Source organism: Gouania willdenowi, chromosome 21 (genome assembly GCF_900634775.1).
Source record: "Gouania willdenowi chromosome 21, fGouWil2.1, whole genome shotgun sequence".
NCBI lineage: Eukaryota > Metazoa > Chordata > Actinopteri > Blenniiformes > Gobiesocidae > Gouania > Gouania willdenowi.
The window spans coordinates 28,519,880-28,540,699 of NC_041064.1; the positions used below are offsets into that span (position 1 = coordinate 28,519,880).

General features: G+C 37.4%; 2 protein-coding genes across 2 annotated transcripts; both read left to right on the forward strand.

The window, feature by feature from the left end:
- Positions 1–1,217: 1,217 nt before the first annotated feature.
- Positions 1,218–19,172, forward strand: cops8 (COP9 signalosome subunit 8). Its single transcript, XM_028435598.1, has 7 exons — positions 1,218–1,370; positions 1,939–2,009; positions 9,332–9,380; positions 10,373–10,505; positions 14,861–14,968; positions 17,624–17,686; positions 18,538–19,172. The coding sequence occupies exons 1-7, from the start codon at positions 1,299–1,301 to the stop codon at positions 18,615–18,617; spliced, it is 576 nt and encodes a 191-aa protein (XP_028291399.1). The 5' UTR covers positions 1,218–1,298; the 3' UTR covers positions 18,618–19,172.
- Positions 11,880–13,604, forward strand: LOC114454818 (E3 ubiquitin-protein ligase TRIM63). The gene has a single exon (XM_074783792.1). It carries the CDS (start codon positions 12,047–12,049, stop codon positions 13,088–13,090), a length of 1,044 nt encoding a protein of 347 aa, XP_074639893.1. The 5' UTR covers positions 11,880–12,046; the 3' UTR covers positions 13,091–13,604.
- Positions 19,173–20,820: the final 1,648 nt, after the last annotated feature.

Genomic DNA, 20,820 nt, shown 5'->3' on the forward strand with positions numbered 1-20,820 from the left:
CATGACCAGGAGTCGAACAGGCAAAAAAATACTAGCAAACGCCTTAGCCCAATGAGTATATCCGAGCCTGTGGTCACGTGACTGCCGTAAAGGATTTTTTCTCCAGGTCACATGACCTGGCCAAAGACTCTCCAAACTTACATTGGTGGTATTTCAAGAGGAAAGTCTCGCTTGGAGCATTGATACTGTCGAGCGCTGTATATTGGCCTGAGGAATCATTTAAAATAACTCATATGGGTCAAAAAGTCAGCGGAACTTTATTCTGTTAAATTTTGTTTTGTATTGTATAATGTATTTTTACATGATATAATTGTATATCATATTTATATAATATAGAAGTATATTATTAATAAAAAATATTAAATCTATAATACATTTTGTGTGTATAATACATGTGTGTGTGTGTGTGTGTGTGTGTGTGCACGGGCGTGCGTGCGTGTGTGTTCAAATGAACAATCAAACTTGTTTCTTTAATGCAATATCAAATTAATTCATTTATAATTTACCAACATGGCATAGCCTACCACATGTTTATGTTAGAGCACAACATTAAGTATTTTAGCATGAAAGGACGTATTTTTCAATGTTGAGAGCGTCCTGTGTCATAACTAAATCTCTGCCGTTTGTAACAAACTAAACCGTGTAAAAATCGGGTAAATATTCGGGGAGTCATGATGATGATTGTAATTGGGGATACTACACCTACCTCAGTACAAATAAATGCAGGCGCATTAGAGACCTGTCCAAGATGGCGGCCGCGCGGATCGTCAGCTCCAATAGGCAGCGTCAGTCGATGAGGCGTCCACGTATTATGCTACTAGGCTGTGACTGTCAGTGTCCAATCCTTTCACAGGCCTGATAGTTTCAGATCCTTTCAACGCATGCGCGAAACGCGTCTTCATCCGGTCGACCTATTTTACGGCAGTTCGTGTACTATTTAAAAAGTTGAAATCATGCTAATTAAGAGTAATTAGAAATTTATGTTTTTAGTGAATTCGAATTTCTTTTGGTTTTTTTATGTTTGGTTTTTTATCCGTTTTTTAAATTATTATTTTTTAAATTGTATTTATTTTTATTAACAATTAAAAACACAACAAAACTGTCACATATTTAAATATGTACTATCAACATATTTAACAAACGTCGTATGGTCGGTTTACATTCAAATATCACGTTCCCAGCAGCTCTGACGTCAGAATTGCGAGTATAGGAAGTGACGTGTTCTACGCGCATGAGTTACAAGGATGTGAAAAAAAACAGGCTCGTGAAAGTATTGGGCACTGACAGTGACACTCAACATGCCTGCTGCTGTAATAATGGAGGAAAACTTCGATCGATTATTAGAACAATGTGAAGCTCAAGAACTCGAGGTAAGAGTTTAATATAATGTTTTTATTTCTCACGTACATAGTCTACGTTTTCTATTGCTTTCTCCTGAAGAACTCGACTTATGATGCTGACAGTCGGTTAGCATTGGAGGTATGTGCTAGCATCATAGTATGTTTGAAGATGCTGCTGTATAACTTTACTGGTCGTCAAACTACCTGGTTAACACACAGGCCGATGCAAATAGAGAGAATACAGCATTAATATTATTATTTTAAAGTTTTTTTTTTTTCGTTTTTTTTAAATGATTTAATGTCGTTAATAGATGCCTGTTAGCTTCTGTTGGTTCTTTAAAAAACTGCTTTCCGACTAGTTACATATAATTTATTTGAATTTCTTTTTCAGAAATGTGGCAGACCAATACAAATGTTTATTGAAATATTTATTATTTAATAGTGTTTTGCTCATTAATTCTATATGTTTAAGTAGACGGATGGCATTGGCATCAGTTACAGCTTCTGTCATAACAAATCAAAGCTGTTGTTTCCAAAGCAATTAAAGATGTCTTCAGGTGTCATTTATAGCTCTTTATTCTGCATTTCTGTCTCCCAGGCTCCTGGTGGCATTGCAACTCCTCAAGTCTATGCTCAGCTGCTGGCTCTCTATTTACTAAACAACGACATGTAAGTTCTCTGTGTGGCCACCCACAGCCACCAGGGTCAGTGCTGATGAATTAATGCTATATACACTATATATTAGGCTTAGTATTTGGACCACTGACTTGTGATGTAAATGTCAAATGTTATGTTGGCATCAGTCTAATATTGTATCTTTCTGACATTTAAGCATTTGGTGTCAGGTAAGTCTCAATTAGTATAACCTTTGAAATATAGACAAAAAATAACATGGCTGCATGATATCGCCACAACATTGTGGCAGTCTTACTCGAGAGTAACTACACATAGCAATCAGCTTTTTTACATGTCATAAATAGGGCTCTTCTCAAATCGATCACAGCAGTTGACAACAATATGCAAGATTTGCAGCTAAGATGTTGTAGTGTAAACTGTTCACCATGTACTCATCAACAGCCAGCCAGAGCACTAGTTTCTTTTTTTTATATAATAACATAATAAAATTAACTGCAGAAGTTATAATTAGACATAAGTACAATATATTTAATCTACAGTATATATGATACAGACTAGAACTGGGTGATATATTGAGATACAAGATATATTGAGTTTTCTATTTTGAGGATATAAAAAATTATATATATGTGTGTGTGTATATGTTTTAGGATTTGCTGCTGTCTCTACTTCTCAGAACAGTATAAAAAGCACAGCTTGATGGATTACTGAGTGCATCCCAAGCCACACCTTCACCTAAACAATCACACTACGAAACTCACTCGCACGTGCTGTCCGTTAGAGGAGAAAAATACCTAAGTGACACATTGTGCAGCTGTTTGCTAGTAAATGTGCCTGTGTGGCATTTGAATTGTACCATGAATTGTTTTTCTGATCAGACTTTATTCTTTATTTGAAACAAAATGATCAAGATTTATATCGTATATCGCTTTTTTTTTTTTTTTTTTTTTTTTTATATCTAGATTGGTCAAAGTAAACTTATGAAGTATTGAGTCTTCTTACCTTATTATCAAACTCCAGATAGGCTGTTGCCTGTCAGTCAGTAACGCTTGTTAGTTAGTGATGTAACGATATCTAAATCCCACAGTTGGGTATAATCACAGTAGTAACCTCACGGTACAATAATTATTGTGATATTGTGGGAAAGCTCACAGTTTTACAGGAAGTCACACAGTTTGCAGCAATGCTAAAAATATTTATAACATAAACTTAATACTGCCTACTATCACAGATTCATTTGCTGTTCACCACATCAAGAAACCAGGAGAAAAGGTGGACAATATGCTAACATTGCTAGTGTACCGTGCGCTACTCGTCCGCCACTTAACAACTCGGCATCCATAAAAGTTTAAGGATTGTGTCAAACAAACAATCCAGTCTGGTCAAAAAACTGTAAAGGAAGCATTTACAACAATGTTTCCACACCTCTGACTTGTACCCGCTGCATCATGCACAAGTTCTACAAACTCCTTCATTTTTATGTCATTCTGCTGACTGTCACCATTCGCCATGTTTCCTTTCCCCTCTGACCAGACAACCATCCAACAAAGGGAACCGATTCAAGTTCCTCCATCAGATCCACCCAAAGTTCCACAAACACGGGGACAGAGATGAACCTGTAGCAACGATTATGAACTGGAAACTCAACTAAAGCTAACTATGTTAAACTAACCCACTGACACGCAGACTTGGCTAAGAGCTAATGTTAACCACTCCATATAAGAAATTGACCAAGTTAAAAGAACACGTCTTACTGTCATAAAGCCACAGAGAGCCATCGATTTGTTTATGGTCAGATTTAACACTTGTATAGAAGGATAAAAGCTAACATGTCACACGTTGTGTGAAATAAATGTTAGTATAATATGAATGTCACTATTCATCTGTCCCAACTTGTGAAACGCAATATTTTTTAATTATATTTAACATGTTCACAGACAAAGCTGGTCCCATGAGACTAATGTAACTATTGAGATTATTACACCAATATATACTGAATTATTAAATCATCAGCTTGATCTGGTTTAATTATAGGAAATCAGAGTTATTTATCAACCAAAAGTTTATGTAACTCATAAGATAAATGAAACAAGATTCATCAGCAGTGAAAACACTAATGGAGTTATTTGTGCTTTTCATGTGCTTTTTTTTTTTTTTCAGAAAATAATTTCATTTCAAGTGAGGAAAGAAATAAATACATTATATTCCATAAAATATCAGCTCATGAACTCTGAGTCAGCAGCTATTGTAGCCTTTTTTAATGTGTCTAGTAGGATGTATTCAGATTTATTTGTGTTTGTAAGGAACCTGTTTACACTAAGTTGTAAATGTATTTATTTATAGCTTTTATTTATCATGATTTTTATCGTTATCGTGATAATACCAGAAATTATCATGATAATTTTTTTAGTCGATATCGCCCATCCCTATTAAGTGCTCATTCTAGTACTTTGTTTCCAAAGTACTAGAATGGGTGGAGACAGAGTTGTTGAGACTCTGTAACTCCACACTAAGGATCCCACGGACCTGCAAGACAAAAGCCAGAAGGAGTACAGGAGCAAACACACAAGGGAAGAAGCAGACATAGAGGGAGTGTTTGAGAGAGGAATGGGACCCTCTCCGGTCCTTCTCTAACCTAAATGACCTCTCTCTTAACGCCCTCTCCAACCTCTCTCCAACCGAGCATGCCAGACCCCCCCACCGGCAGTCTATGCCTATTGCATCTTGACTGTGAGCTATGAGCTGGTTCCTAACTAAAAGCTTTACCAAAGAGGAATGTTTTGAGCCTAACCTTAAAGGTAGAGAGGGTGTCTGCCCCCCGAACCGTGGTTGGTAGATGGTTCCAGAGAAGTGGGGCCTGATAACTGAAAGCTCTTCCTCCTATACTACTTTTAGAGACAAATGGAACAACGAGTAGTCCAGCATTTTGAGAGCGTAGTGTTCTGGGGGGATTGTTTGGCACTACAAGCTCCTTGAGATAGACTGGTGCCTGTCCATTTAGGGCTTTATAAGTGAGAAGAAGAATCTTGAATTCTATTCTATATTTTATGGGAAGCCAATGCAGAGAGGCTAATACAGGAGTAATGTGATCTCTTCTCCTAGTTTTAGTCAGTACACGTGCTGCAGCATTTTGAACCAGCTGAAGTGTCTTAAGTGACTTGCTCGGGCAGCCTGCTAAAAGAGAATTACAATAATCCAGTCGAGAGGTAACAAAAGCATGCACTAGCTTTTTGGCGTCGCCCTGAGACAGGATAGGTCTGATTTTAGCAATGTTACGGAGATGAAAGAAGGCAGTTCTTGAAGTTTGTTTTATGTGAGAGTTGAAGGATAAATCCTGATCAAATAAAACCCCAAGGTTTCTAACAGTTGTGCTCCGTGCCAGAGTAATGCCATCTAGGGCAGTTAGGCTAGCATATGTTTCTCTAAGGTGTCGTGGGCCCAGTACAATGACCTCAGTCTTGTCTGAGTTAAGAAGAAGAAAATTTTGGTCCATCCAGGCCCTAATGTCCTTTAGACAGGCCTCAAGTTTAGATCGCTGATTTGTTTCACCTGGCTTCATTGATACATACAGTTGGGTATCATCAGCATAGCAGTGAAAGTTAACAGAGTATTTTCTCATAACATTACCAAGGGGGATCATATAGATACAGAAGAGGATTGGACCTAGCACAGAGCCCCGAGGAACCCCGTAGCTTACTTTAGTGTACACAGAAGACTTATTATTCACGTGTACAAACTGGTACCTATCAGATAGGTAGGACTTCAACCAGTTTAGGGCAGTCCCTGTGATTCCAAGTAATTCCTCTAATCTCTCTAGTAGAATATAGTGATCTATAGTGTCAAAAGCTGCACTAAGATCTAATAAAACCAGCACTGAGAGTCGTCCTTCATCTGAAGCCCAGAGTTGATCATTAGTTTCTTTAACTAAAGCAGTCTCTGTGCTGTGTTGAGCTCTAAAACCTGACTGGAAGTCCTCGAACAGGTTGTTGTTTTGAAGGAAGTCACAGAGCTGAGCCGCCACAACTTTCTCAAGAATCTTTGAAATAAAAGGAAGATTAGATATAGGCCTGTAGTTTGCTAAAGTGCTGGAATCAAGAGTAGGTTTTTTGAGAAGGGGTTTGATTACAGCTACTTTAAAGGACTGTGGCACGTAGCCTATTGATAGGGATATATTTGTCTCCAACAAAGATGGGCAGATCAGGGGAACAACTTCTTTAAACAGCTTAGTTGGGATTGGATCTGAAAGGCAGGTCGATGGTTTGGAGGATGAAATATCAGAGTTAAGTTCCTGAAGTCCTATATGTGTGAAACAGTTTAGGTTTGGCCTATTTACATTTAATGGTACAGCAGGCCCAGGTGAAGGCAGGGAGTGGCTAATTTTATCTCTAATCTTGTGAATTTTATCGTTAAAAAATGTCATAAAGTCCTCACAGCTGAGGGCTAGAGGAATCATGGGTTCAATAGAGCTCTGACTTTGTGTTAGCCTGGCTACAGTGCTGAAAAGGTACCTCGGATTATTTTTATTTTCTTCAATTAGTGAGGAATAGTATGTAGATCGACTATGTCGTAAGGCTGTCATGTATTTACTATGGCTTTCTTGCCAGAGTATTTGTGACTCCTCTGTTTTATTGGAGCGCCACATTCTCTCTAATTTACGGGTTGTTTGTTTGAGTGTGCGAGTTTCAGAGCTAAACCACGGAGCTTTCCTCTGACGTTTAATAGTTTTTTCCCTCAATGGGGCAATTGAGTCCAAGGTGGATTTTAGTAGACTAGCAGAGCTATCGACAAGCAGATCCAGTTGAGAGGGGTTATAATTAATATCATAGTTATTTATTGGATGGTGCACTGAGTTTAAGGCAGCAGGAATGGCCTCTTTAAATTTAGCCACAGCACTATTGGACAGATTTCTACTCCTAACTATTTTATTGCACAGTGCGAGATCCTCTAGGATAATGTTAAAAGATATTAAAAAGTGCTCTGATAGCAGAGGATTTTCAGGGTAGACTTTTAGTTCATTAATATCAAGGCCATATGTTAGAACAAGATCAAGAGTATGATTTAAACAATGAGTAGCTTCATTAATAGTTTGAAAAAAGCCAACTGAGTCTATTAGGGACATAAAGGCTGAGCTCAGGCTATCACTATCTTTGTCAACATGGATATTAAAATCTCCTACTATCAGTATTTTATCAGAACTGAGGACTAAGAGAATTCTGATAGAAATTCAGAATAAGGGCCTGGAGGACGGTAAATTATCGCAAATAAGACTGGCTGGCAGGTTTTTGATTTGGTATGAGATAAATTTAGAACCAGGCTTTCAAAGGAAGTGTAACTGGCCTTTGGTTTAGGATAGATTAGGAGAGAGGAATGATAAATAGCTGCTACACCACCTCCACGGCCTATGTCTCGTGGCATATGAGTATTTAAATGACTGGGAGGAGTGGCTTCATTTAAACTAACATGTTCATCTTGATACAGCCATGTTTCAGTTAAACAGAATAAATCAAAGTTATTTTCTGAGATAAGGTCATTTACTAGTAGAGATTTGGATCTCAGTGATCTAATATTTAATAGAGCACATCTAATGGTTTTATGTTTTGGTGTTTCTAGATTTGAGATTTAAATTTTTTTCAGATTTTTATAATTGATAGCTCTTTTATTTGATTTTATGTTAAAATCATTGTGAAATTAGGGTCGGGGGACAGACACCGTCTCCATAAAATAATATTCATCACCATCACAACAGTTGTCATGACGATGAACACAGCTATCATAATAGCAATGGGAGGGAAACTGTCCTAAGGCAAGCGCAGAGGGGCGTGGAGGACTCCCCCTCTGTAACATGGTCTCATTCATGAGATGTCATAACAGTGACTGTGCCATGTTTTCTGATAGTAGAGATGCTCCCTCCAAAGTAGGATGGATTCCATCTCTTCCTATCAGGTTCGGTTTTCCCCAGAAAGATCTCCAATTAATGAATTCATGTTGGGTGTGGGATACATATGTATGTGCATATACGTATGTGCATATACTGTACGTATATATGCATATGTGTGTAGCCATAAAATGAAGAGTCCGTCCTTAAGACTGCTCTACTGTAAAGTGTCTTGAGATACCATTGGTTATGATTTGGTGCTATACAAATAAAAGATTGATTGAGATTGATTGATACTTGAACCATCTTTTTCTCTCTCCCAGTTGGTCTAATACTTTCCACCGTGTAGTTGTAGGACATGGAGATGGGATGCTCTGGTAGTCTCCTTCGTACATGTTCAAACCATCTGATTTGGCTGTTCTTAATCTTAATAGCGATTGGTATAACGTTAAACCTTTTACATAAGTCTACATTGTGGATTTTGCCCATTCTAGTTACTCCGTTTATCATATGGATTACTTTCATATAGGGGTGTTGGAAAAAATTGTTTCGCCGATATATCGCGATATTATGTCACACGATTAACAGATCGATTCTAATTGCATCCATATCGATTTTTGAATTTAATTATTAATTTATTTTTTTTACATTTAACCAGGAATGTCATTTCCATAGCAGGAGACATTGTAACTGCACAAAGAAGTGCGCTGAAACCTAGGCATGTTGACCAGCTTGTGTTTTTTCAAAAAAATTAAAAAAAAGTACTAACTTTCTGCATTTATTTGTTATTGTAGGCATATATCTCAGTTCAATTGCACTAAAGTTATGTTGCACTAAAGTGAAAGTTGGTTTAAAAGCCACAGGCAGATTGTATGTTACTTTTTATTTTAAGTTGTTGGCACATGGCATGTTAAAGCCAATAAAATATATTTCATACATAATGTTCTCATGAAGGTGTACAAATTTACAGATTAGTTGTTTCTTAAGTCATACATAAAAAATAAATAAAATTGCAATAATCACCTTATTTACTTTAATATCGGGATATATCATATCGTATCGTGACCTATGTATCAGGATACGAATCGTATTGTCAGATGCCAGGCAATACACACCCCTACTTTCATATATGTTGCTTTTATTATCTTCATATTGTTTTTGTTGATGTTCCATGTTTTCCTATCATAAAGCTGGATAGGGCGCCTTATTCCCAAGTGTATTATATTTTTTGGCTTTGAGAAGCTTACAGAGGAATCTCAGGTTTTGCGAAAACTTCTTGATTCTTTCATTGATAGCTGTCTATTAGTCACATTTATAAAAGCATTCAAACCATTTTGTGAGATGATGCTAGATTGCTACCAGTAAACTTGTAAAGGTCTGAGTAAACTTGTAAAGTACAAACTTTCCTGTTTGACTAAAGTGTGGTCTGTTATATCTTCCATCACCAAATATACTTACAGTTTTGATGTTGGTTTAACAGGAACAATGCAAGATATCTATGGAAGAGGATTCCGCAAGCTATAAAATCTGTAAGTATTACAGTACAAATATTCTAAAACAAGTATTTGAATAAGTTGTTACTGGGTCACATGGTTCCACACAAAATAAATCTTTTAGTCTATTCATTAAAATTCCTTGCTGGTTGTTTGTGTTGCAAATATTTTACTTGCCCTGTTGACTGCATCACACATACAGTAAGCACAACCTCATTGCTTTTCATACTTTGCTACATTTAGTTATTAGACCTGAAGACCCTCTAGTTTTTACACGTTTTGCCTAAAATCTTCTAAATGTACTTATAAGACGATATTTGCCTAAGAAAACAACTTATTATGCACAATATTAATTGTATTGTCTTTTAAAGATGGGCTTAATAAACTCTGTAGGTTGCCAAAAGGAATTGCCAGAAAGTATCATAGGTTTCTGAAATTTTTCAGTCAAACTGCCTTCACTTTAAACTAGGGCTGAACGATTAATTGCATTTGCAGTGATATCATTCTAATCGCATATATACAGTATATAATTTTTTTTTTTTTTTTTTTTTTTTTTCTTTTTTTTTTCTCTTCCTGTCTTGTACTGTCCTGTTAAGTTCAGAGTGTTTAAGAAACGTGAAGTTTGTTGGATATGTTGAAGAGGTTAAGCCACAGATTTGTTTGCTTCATTGTTGTAATCTGTGCATAAAAATGTATATTTTATATTTATTTAAAGTTCAAATACATCTGAAATTGTTTATTATGAAACAGATTTATTTATTGCTTGTGTTCATTGAAAAATACATGACAAGAGGCTCTTGAAAAAAATTATTGCAATCGCAATATTGAGGTAAAAAATTGCAATTAGATTATTTTCCAAAATCATTCAGCCCAACTTTAAACTGCACAGCCCCTTGACTGAATGTGTTTGTGAGCTAGTAAAATGTAACAAAAATTAGGTGTTTTCTTATTTAGGTCAAAGTTGTAAAAACAGCAGAGCTTTTTCCTGAATATGTGGGTTGGAATTGATTTTCCCTTGCTGCTAACAGGCAAACGCTGAATTAACTGCTATTTGGGCTGTTGGCCAACGCATTTGGCAGAGGGACTTTCCAGGGATCTATGCAACCATTGCAGCTCACCAGTGGTCAGAGAATATTAATTCCGTCATGGAAGCACTTCAAGGTAATAAGGAAATATGTGTTCCATCTTTTCCATCACCCTTTAGGTTTGAACAATATACAATGATTTAAAAAACACACCTTGTGTGCCTGCCATTTTCTTTTACTGAATTTTCAAATATTTTTACCGAGCAAACACGACATACACTGTAATGTGAGCTGTCTGTCACTAGGGGCCAGCAGCAGACTGATCTATCTGTTTAAATATATTAAGAAGTATCAACAGCAAGTTATTAATCCTTTATAATTGTGGTTTTCTTAATTGTTTCATTCCAATATTTTAAAGATCTCAGTACATACTGTATATGTTATGTTTATTTAAATATAATAAATGTGTTTATATTGATGTAATCATGTCACATTTTGGTTTCATGCCACCAGGGGTTGCAGCATTTGTGTTATCTGATTTTTTTTTTTCTTTATGCAATGGTTAAGAATAGCTTCTCCCTCATGTTTATGGCAGCTGGTACTGAACTACTATTGATTCTCACTTGCAGTTTGTCCCGAAACCTTTGGTTAGAGACTGATAGATGGAAGGATTTTGAAAAAAAAACTACACTTTCAGTGCTTTTTATAAGGAAAAGGTTTTTAATTTAGCCATTAACGCCAATAAAGCCTTTATACATAATTCACTGACAAATAGGATTCTTCCAACATGAGGAAACTATCAGTTGTCTATTATAGCCGCATTATCCAATCCATTATAAAAGCGAGTAATCTTTGTAAATTAAATGTAAATTTGGAAATTTCAAAGAAATTGTCTTCATTTTATACATTATTATTGTCTGTATGAATACATATTAGGAACTTTAAATGTGTTTTATGCTTTAAAAAAAAAATCTTTTAGATAAAATATGTATAAAGAATGTATTTAAAAAAGAATGTATTCAGTCCTCTAGAGTGCTTTAATCATGTCAACATGCTAAGACCTGTAATAGTTATACACTACACAAACAAAACTTGCCTCTAAAGCTCGTTTATTTCAAACCAAAGCACAAACTTTGTTTTACTGATCCAAAACAACTTGTGCAATGAGGTTTGAGAAGCGATGGCACATGAGACCAGAGATGTGGACAGACAAACATTTGCCAGGATGTTGACATCAACTTGTTTACTTATTTGACTGAGCCTCTTGTCTGTGATGAGCACCTTGGAGCTGGTCACATGGACCCTGTTTGTTTGTGTGCTGGCCACCACAGTCCACCAGTGTCACGGGAGACACAGTGCCCACTGGGACATGTGACACATGCTGCACCCTTTTGGAGGGGGGGGGCATTTCTGTGAAAAGATTTTGGGCCTGTAACCAGCCTGGAATGTGTGTTCTCTTTGGTGGAAGGATCATGTGTCACCAGCTGGGCCTGGTATATAGGACAGAGCTGCTAGCTCTTAACCAGAATAGATATCAGCACTTCACTCGTGGCTGCACACACAGAGGATAAGCTTTGAAAGGCGTCTCCATTTTTTTCCAATTTCCAAAGAAAGCTTCAAGGTCTTTTTTTCCACTTACATTTCTCAACTGGTGTAAGTGTCGACACAGTCTCTATAATGGATGTCCAGAGGACAGGATCCATTGTTCGCCCTCCTAGCCCCATGGATAGCCTTGAGAAGCAGCTAAGCTGTCCCATCTGCCTTGACATGTTTACGAAGCCAGTAGTCATCCTGCCCTGCCAACACAACCTCTGTCGCACTTGTGCCAGTGACCTCTATGACTCTCGCAATCCATACCGCTTTTCTGGTGGTGTTTTCCGTTGTCCAACCTGCCGGTTTGAGGTGGTACTTGACCGCCATGGTGTGCATGGGTTGCAGCGCAACCTGTTGGTGGAAAATATCATCGATCTCTATAAGCAACAGCAAGAGGGAAGTGGAACCGGAACCACAGAACCTGCACTGAAGCCAAAAGAATCCAAAGATCCTATGTGCCTAGAACACGAGGATGAGAAAATCAACATCTATTGTGTGAGTTGCCAGACACCCACCTGCTCTATGTGCAAAGTGTTTGGTCAGCATAAGGACTGCGAAGTGGCACCTCTAGCAAGCATTTATCAGACCCAGAAAAGTGAGCTGAGTAATGCCATCGACACCTTGGTGGCAAGCAACGCTCGTCTGCAGGCTTTGCTAAACCAGATGGAAGATGCCTGCCGTGCTGTACAAGAGAATGCTCAACGTGCCAAGCAAGGCCTGTCTGAACGCTTTGACCTGTTATATGCTGTCCTTGAAGAGCGAAAGACCATCCTACTTGAGCAGATCGGGAAAGAGCAGGATGATAAGGTGGCGGCTCTGCGAGCTCTGGCTCAACGTTACGGTGAACGACTACAGGCAAGCTCAGAGCTGACAGATACGGCTGTGAGGGCACTGGAGCAGAGTGGAGCTGCTGAATTTCTTTTGGCTTCAAAGGGCCTTATAAATCAGACCAAAGATGCTGCCAAATTAGCCCTCGGGGAAGACAGGCCAGAGCCAGGCTTTGAGAAGATGGACCACTTCACTTTGGCAACAGAGCATGTTGAAACGGTCCTTGGTAAAATGGACTTTGGAGTGGGTGACGAAGATGATTTTGAGGATGCAGAAGAAGAGGAAGAGGAGGAGGAATAAATAAAAACTGAAATGCTCAGTAAATGTTTTTAAAAAAGAAATAGTTTGTAATAAGAACTTTGAATTTGATATGAAATGGAATTGAAGGTCTTTAAAGAAGAAGGGTTACAACAGTCTGTCCTTTAAGTGCAATATTTAATTTCAACGTTGTAGGCCTTTTCTTAACTTTTTATACTTTTGTACTTCTACACCACGTAAATGGGAAAACTAGGCTTCAAATGTCTGTGAAATGATTGCACATGGTTTTCAGTTGTCGGTTATGGAAATGGTTTCTTGTGTTTAGCTGGTGATCAGTTGACCTGTTTGTAGTCACCACATCTGACTTGAATAAAGCTGCATGAAGTTAAGCTTGAGGTTTTTTTGTTGTTGTTTTTTTCACAGCAATTTATGAGGCAGTCCTTATATTTTTGGTTGCATAGAGTTTCTTTGCTGTACTTTAATCCAAATGTTTCCCAGTCTGATCCTGCACTTACTTGGCAATACACTGAATGTAAAAATAAAAGCCCTTGCAATGCCCTGTCTGCTTTGCCTTTGCTGGGAGACGTGGGGGCTATTTTTAAGTGGTGAGAGGGTGAGAAATGATAGCACAGCCCTGGAATAGACCGTCACAGAAGGACAGGCCAGGTCCTGTTTCTGCTCCATAAAACTCCCCACCTCCCACTCATGGATGTCTTGCTCAGCACCTCCAACCCAGTTCTGCCATGCCAGAAGAGCACATTGAGACAAGCCACTACAGTTGCTATACAAGTCATCTCTTGGTGGTCAATAGGGCAGGATCAGAATACGTGTCTGCCAAAGGGAATGAGTTTTGGAAAACCTCTTCAGATGACCTGCTTTATTGGGCTGAGAGCGTGCTGATCTGCAGCCAGTCAGAGTCAAGACATGGATCAAGAACAAATAAAAGAAAAATACACTTTACTCTTCAGTTTAAACAAATAGTTATCACTGTGTCGCATGAATTATAATCTTTTCATTAATTGTTTGTAAGTAAGTACTGGTACACAGGTTTCACTTTGCTGTGTTTTCAGTCTTATTAAAATTTATAAAAATACTATAAAAATAATTGCTCATCTGCAGTCATTCCATTTTAGTTTCTTTTTGCTCTAAAATAAAAACTGTGAGAACAGGAAACGTCATCAGCCCTTAGGATTTGCAAGAGTGGCCTTCCCCTACACAGCTGTCTCTTCTCATCCTGCGTGTAATTTTTACTGCTGCTAACAGTTGCAACAGGCACGAAGCTTGGTGTTGATACACATTGCCACGTTGCTAGGCTATTAAACACAAAGGGCTGCAAACCTGGGAACTTAGTGTGATACCACCAGTAGCTGCAGCAGATACAGCCCACCACTCAACAATCTCCACAGTTACAGCAGAAGGTCAAGTCTTAAGTGATAAACAGGACTGAGTGGACAGAAACCAGGCCCTGCTGATAAAACAGACTTTTTTTTAGCCCAGGCAGTGATGCTCTCCATTTAACTTTAACCTGTTCCTTTCATTATCCCTAAAACATTTGACTACAGTATCAGCAATCAAACAGCAAGTCACACCTAATGAGGAGGAGCAGTTAAACGCATATTAGTTTGAATCCTAAAGCATCTGTTTGATTCCGTACACACACTATCAATAGTTTGCTTTAGATACTCTTCCTGTCTGGAAAATGTTGTCACTTGCTGCTGCTGTGGCCTGTTAGCTGCACACACTGTGTGCTGTTTACAGACATTAGTCTTGTGCGGACCATATGCATTTTTTCTAATTGTCATGTCTTCACAGAAAGCACACGACAAAGGGCATACAGTCTTTTGGCCCAGGCATACACGTCCATAACAGCAGACGATTTCGCTGCCTTTGTGGGTTATTCTGTGGATGAAGCTGTAAAAGGTAATGTCCAACTGATGCACTCACTACCGGAGAAGAACCTAAACAAAAACAATCAAAAACTTTAGTTGAAATATACAGACCAACCTTAACTTTTCTGAATTGAGTCCGTAAGTTAGTTCAGTCTGTACATGGGAGTCTAGACTTATTACGATGAGTCTAGAGCTTTACCTCAAAACTGGGTTAACATACCTACTTTCTTTTAAGAAGGGGTTAAGGAATCACTTTCTTTAAAAAAAAAAAATGAAGCGGAGATAAGACACTGTGTCTGCACATTCAGTTTCAGATGACTGTTTAATAAAAAAGAATCAATTCCACACAGGCTGCTGTGAAGAGTATAGATGTCTGTTTATTAGACATTAGACAATGACACCCCATTGACATGTGCTGACCAACTTAAAGGACCCTGAGTTTCTAACTAGTAATTGTCAAATCACTGCAGGCTCCTGTAGCAGTTTCAGACTGATCAACAGTTTTAAGATTTGATGTATCACATTTATATATTTTTATTGTTTATTTTTTTTAATGTATTCTATTGTTTTACTTTGCAAGATAGAAGAAAGTGCAAAGAATGTGGGCGTATAATGACCAACTCTGTAAATACAGTTGAATAAATGAAAAGCATTAATATGTCCATATACTTTACAATACTTCAAACCTTTATTTTGTAATGTTTTATCTATTTAAATTTATTTAAGTATGGTTTTCCTCGCTCAGTTTTTTGTAGGCATTATTTTTGCAGATTTTGCTTTCTGCTTATTTTATCGATTAGATTCTGTATTTAGTTGAAATATATTTTATAGAAGCCTAAAACTGAGTTTTTATGTTAAGTGAATTAGAACTTAAATGTGTTCACCGGTACAAGCATTTCGGTGTAGTTTTTAGGCCCAACCCCAGTAAGCTAAAAAGTGTGAAATGACCACTTGTGTGTGTGGTTATCAAACTTAAAGAAAAGCTAGATTGATCCTCTCCAGCAGCTGGTGAAAGTAATGCCACCTTGGGTGTTTGATAAGTGAGCTGCTGTAATCATTCTCTCTGAATCAGAAAATGTTTTATTACTAAGTATAGTTTTCACAATACCAGGAATTTGTTTTGGTGCAAAAACAGCAACAGTAATAACAATAATAAATAATATGCAGAGAAAAAAAAAAAAAAATATATATATATATACAGTATATATAAATGATCATCTCTTCTCAAATCTGCAGACCTTGAAATTTGTCACCCTAACTGTGACTCGGATTGTAAAAGTCTAAAATTCTCATCTTCTTTTTTTCAGTTGCAAAACAATAAACGGTTCCTTAAAAGTGACTTGTTATTATAGATATTCTTAGTGTGCAGATGAGTGGGTGGCATTCCTGCTGTGACCTGGCCTGGCTTGAGAGTGAGAGTCCACCCCTCACTTTGAGGCGTTATTGTCTGCCTGACTCTTGTTGGGTTGAGAAATATGTCTATTTTCACTAAAAGTACCATTGGTGCTAAAATCAGTTCAATTGGTGTTTGATAGAAAGCAAGGATTTATGCTTGAGCCAAACCCTTTTTTTAAATCCTGCTAGAGTTACTTTAGCCTCTAACACTATCCGACTCTTCTCTGGCCTTGATGCTTTTTCCAGAGCTGCATTAGCACATGGTTTTAATTTAGTCCAAATTGTTTTAAATGTCTAAAGTAATGCTTTTATAAGGGTTGCCTTTAAGCTTTAATTCTCAGACTAAATCGCTCATCCCATGATTTGAGTTTCCTTTGATCAGCTGCATGATTGTTGGCAGTGCACATGCAGACAACAAAAAAAAAAAGAAAATCAAAATGAGAAATCAAAAAGATGATTAGATTGGTTTATTTGAATGGAGACTTCATACAACACATGAACAAACATGGTTTAAAAAAAAAAAGAGCCAGAATTAGCCAGAAGCCTATTTTTCATCTGTAGTCCCATGGCCAAGATGTAAAAAAGTATTAAAATACAAACATGACAATACATTTACGAGTCTTTGATAAATCAATAACAACAGGGACACTGTAAAATAGCACAGTACCTGTTACAACATTAAAAAAAATCATGTTCAAAAGGTTACAGTATACAAATATCCAATACAGCACAACAGGCTCGTCTTTTAATGTTGGCATATGTACATGTTAATGAGCCACATTTTCACATTTTTTGCAAAGGCCTTGTAAGTGGTTAGCTGTTTTACTTCTTTGGTATTAAGTTCCACTCACTGACCAGGCCGAGCTACTGAAAGCCTCGAGTGACGTGCTCAGAGCTGTTTCTTTGGCTGATGACTCTGCCAGAGGAGCTGGGGTTCATGTTTTACTTTGTGTATGAAACTCAGATCTGCAAATCTATGAAGACTGTCCCAGTTTAAAAGGCTGTACTTGTTTAGAATTGCACAGTGATGATAGTGCCTTAGTTTAATGACTTGTTTGTATAATGTTTCTAAAAGTCTTTGCACTCTGACTTGCCTGAGACCAACTTGTTAGGCAATAGTTGAAGTGGCTGAAAATCATGGAATGTAGTAAAATTATTACAGCTTCATTTGCTTGGCATGACGATCGAGAATGGCTCCGCTCAGGTTTCACACAAAGCTTATGGTTGGTGTTACTATAACAGTTCATTTGCTTATAAGAATCTTCTCTTTTTTCATCCTCTGCATTCAAAGGTGTGGTGAGCCAAGGCTGGCAGGCAGACCCTGCAACCAGAATGGTGATGCCCAAAAAGCCAGGTAGGTAGCAGTATTGCACTGTAAAATGGGGAGAGAATTTGTTTTTTGTTGTTTTGTTTTTTCATTTGGTTTAAAACTGTACACATTTTATTTAGTTGGATTTAATGGAAGCCACATTATTCTTTGTAAACAAATGTTAAGATAAATCACAGTGAAGGTAGCGCTAGTTGTTAAAAGTATAAAGTGAAAGCTAATCATTTTGTTATTGACTTGACCACCCAAATGTTCTCAGTCATGTTTTTCTGTTCTTTGGTCATTGTTTTTTTTTTTTTTTTTTTTTTTTTTTCCCCCGCTTGTCAGATTCCTGGAATCTCATTTTCTGACCTTAAAAAGTAATGTGTTAATCCAGCTGGATTTAGAATATCAAATTTGATTTATGTTGCAATGCCAATAAGAGGCTGTGCTTTGTATTCTTTGTAATCATCAGATCATACTGCATTAGCCAATCATCTGCTGCACACATGTTCACAGTTCCCACTCACTTAACGCCTTTGTCTTTCTGGGTTTTTTTCCCCATTTGTTTGATTTCTTGCATGATCCTGTGATGTACATGTATTACTTCAATATGACGCCGGTAAAGTAGACCTCAGACAGAAGAAGCAATGCAAAATGTGATGAAGAATAAACTATATAATTGTAATGCTCCACTCTCCCAGTCTTTCACACTCAGCAGGATGTGTTGTTAAACATGTGGGGGTGGGGGGCAGTGAGCTCATAGCAAATGTTCATGGTTAACCTGAAACCTGCCCCTTGCTCAGCCCCTGAGTTAGAAACACGTGGGTTGTAAGATGGAGTTCGATCACCCTTTGCACAAGGATTCCCCTTCTGACTCAACTTTTCTCTCTCAACAGATCCTCCTCCCGTCTCATTGGTTCCAAACGAGCAGCAGTTGGCCAGACTCACTGACTACGTGGCTTTCCTAGAGAACTGATAACTCACCATAACCACAGCTCTGGTACTGATGAACAACAACTCTACTTAACAAATTTGTTGAGCACTCCTGAATAGTCAAAAAAAAAAAAAAAAAAACGTTATGCATGATCGCATTATGCCTGATTGCTCCTCCTTGATGACATATCTATTAATAGTCAGCAATTTATATTGCTCCCTCCACTCACTCCCTCATGGAAAAAGCCTTGATATAATTTTGTTGTTTTGCTTGGTCCAACCCATCTGATGATTATATGTGAGACTCATTGAAGGATGTGCTTTTTGTTTCTCATTTCACACCAATCCATCCTCACTGACAAGGGTGCATAAACCATTAGTTATCAAAATGAAAATATCAATCTACAGTTCATGTATTGCCTTTTACTGTGGCTTAAGTTGTCCTGTTTAAAAGTTTATGATTTGGCTGTTGAATAAAGAATAGGCACGTCTATGTAGTGCTCTCATTTTTGTATTTCATCAAAGCCGATGAAGGTTTAAGAAGCAAAAAAGGTTTCATCATGGATATTTGTAGGAATAAAAATAAAGTGTTATCTCACATTTTCTCCTGTTAATGGTGCTTCTTTGACCTTGGACTCCAAACAACAATGTCAGCAAAAGCAGCACTGTGTTACATAAGAAAAATATATTGATTGGTTATTGAAGTCTTACTATATATTGTAAGAAGTTATTGGACAGACCCTTATATTGTTTTTTTCTTGTAGCAGCTATAGTCATGACCAGAAAAGTGAAACAGATCATTAAAAAAAAACCTTTACATTAATTTAGTCTAACTCTAAAAAAAGAAAAAAGATTTGTCACAGTTTTCATTAAGTTAATAAATTAAAAACCTGGCTGCTTGTCTTTTTGAAAAGCATATTTCATGATGTTTGAGATTGTATAAAATCTTAAGGGTATTTCAAAAGTGTTTTGATTGAATAAAATGGAACTAAATTAAAAATCATGTAGCACACTTGTGTGTTTTGAATATGAAAACATGTTTTACAGTTGAGGTCAATGTGTGTAAAAAATCTAACACCAGTTACAGAATGCGTAACAACAGTTACACATCCAAACATGTTATCAAGAAACTGAAATGACATTCACCCACTTGTGTAAAACTCCTTGTTAGCCTATCACATCCCATTAAGGCTTTACTCAATGAAAAAACATTTCAATTCACTCACATTTGCTTGGTTGCAGGATCCTTAACGTGCTCAGAAAAGTTATTGCTCTACACTTTAAAGGCTCTAGGGCCTGCATTAATGCTGAGCAAGGCATTACCAGTCCCAATAACATCTAGATAAGATGCAAAACCTCTCATCAAACCACTCACTTCCAGAAGTCTATCCTGATGAGTGACACATTCTGCATGTTCATTTCAAAACACACTGATGCTCCTGTTAACAACCCTGTTAAAGTTTTAGAATCTTAAGGGCTGATCACATTTTGAATGTCTCAATTTTGATAGGGTGGAAGTGACATGTGAGTGGCATCTTTTTCCAGAACTCATGACATAGATGACCCCTGGACACATTAACAAATGCCTTCATTTTTAAGAGCTGGGGAGCAGTTTCTGAAGAATTGAATGCCTGTCTGCCATCTGTTCTTTTCAAAAGCTGGTTTTATTTATTGAATTCATTTCCTGCCGTGACGCATAATGTGAAACAAACCCAAGCTCACATTGTAGTGAGTTCATCTGCACTTAATGTTTGTGTGAAATCACTCACATCAAAGACTGCATGTTTGTGGTTCTCCATTGAGAGCAGTCATGTAAGTGGTTCCTGCTTCCATTGTTTACTCAGCAATGTACAGATGATATTAATAATGCTCTTTGGACTGCACACACAAGTGGAATACACACAGGAGACGTTTAGGTGCCTTATTAATGCTCATTACTAGTAATAATTGAGGTTTTGAGCGGACCAATCACAAACAGCCCTTGCAGTCACATCAAAGCATCGTTAAGATGTTTGGGAGGTGTGTGTCGATGCAGTGGGCTACTCGTAGCTACAGCATCGACAGGATGCAAAAGCATAAGCTATTCTTTACATGGATGGGAGAATAGGGCCCATAGAGAGTTGTGCCATCTGGAATGTTTCTTCATCATACAAAGAATACTTTTTAACTCCACTTGTGCTGTTAAGCTTCAGGTAACATTTAAAAAGAGCCTTGTATTTTCAGATTTTTAAAATAGTAAAAACATT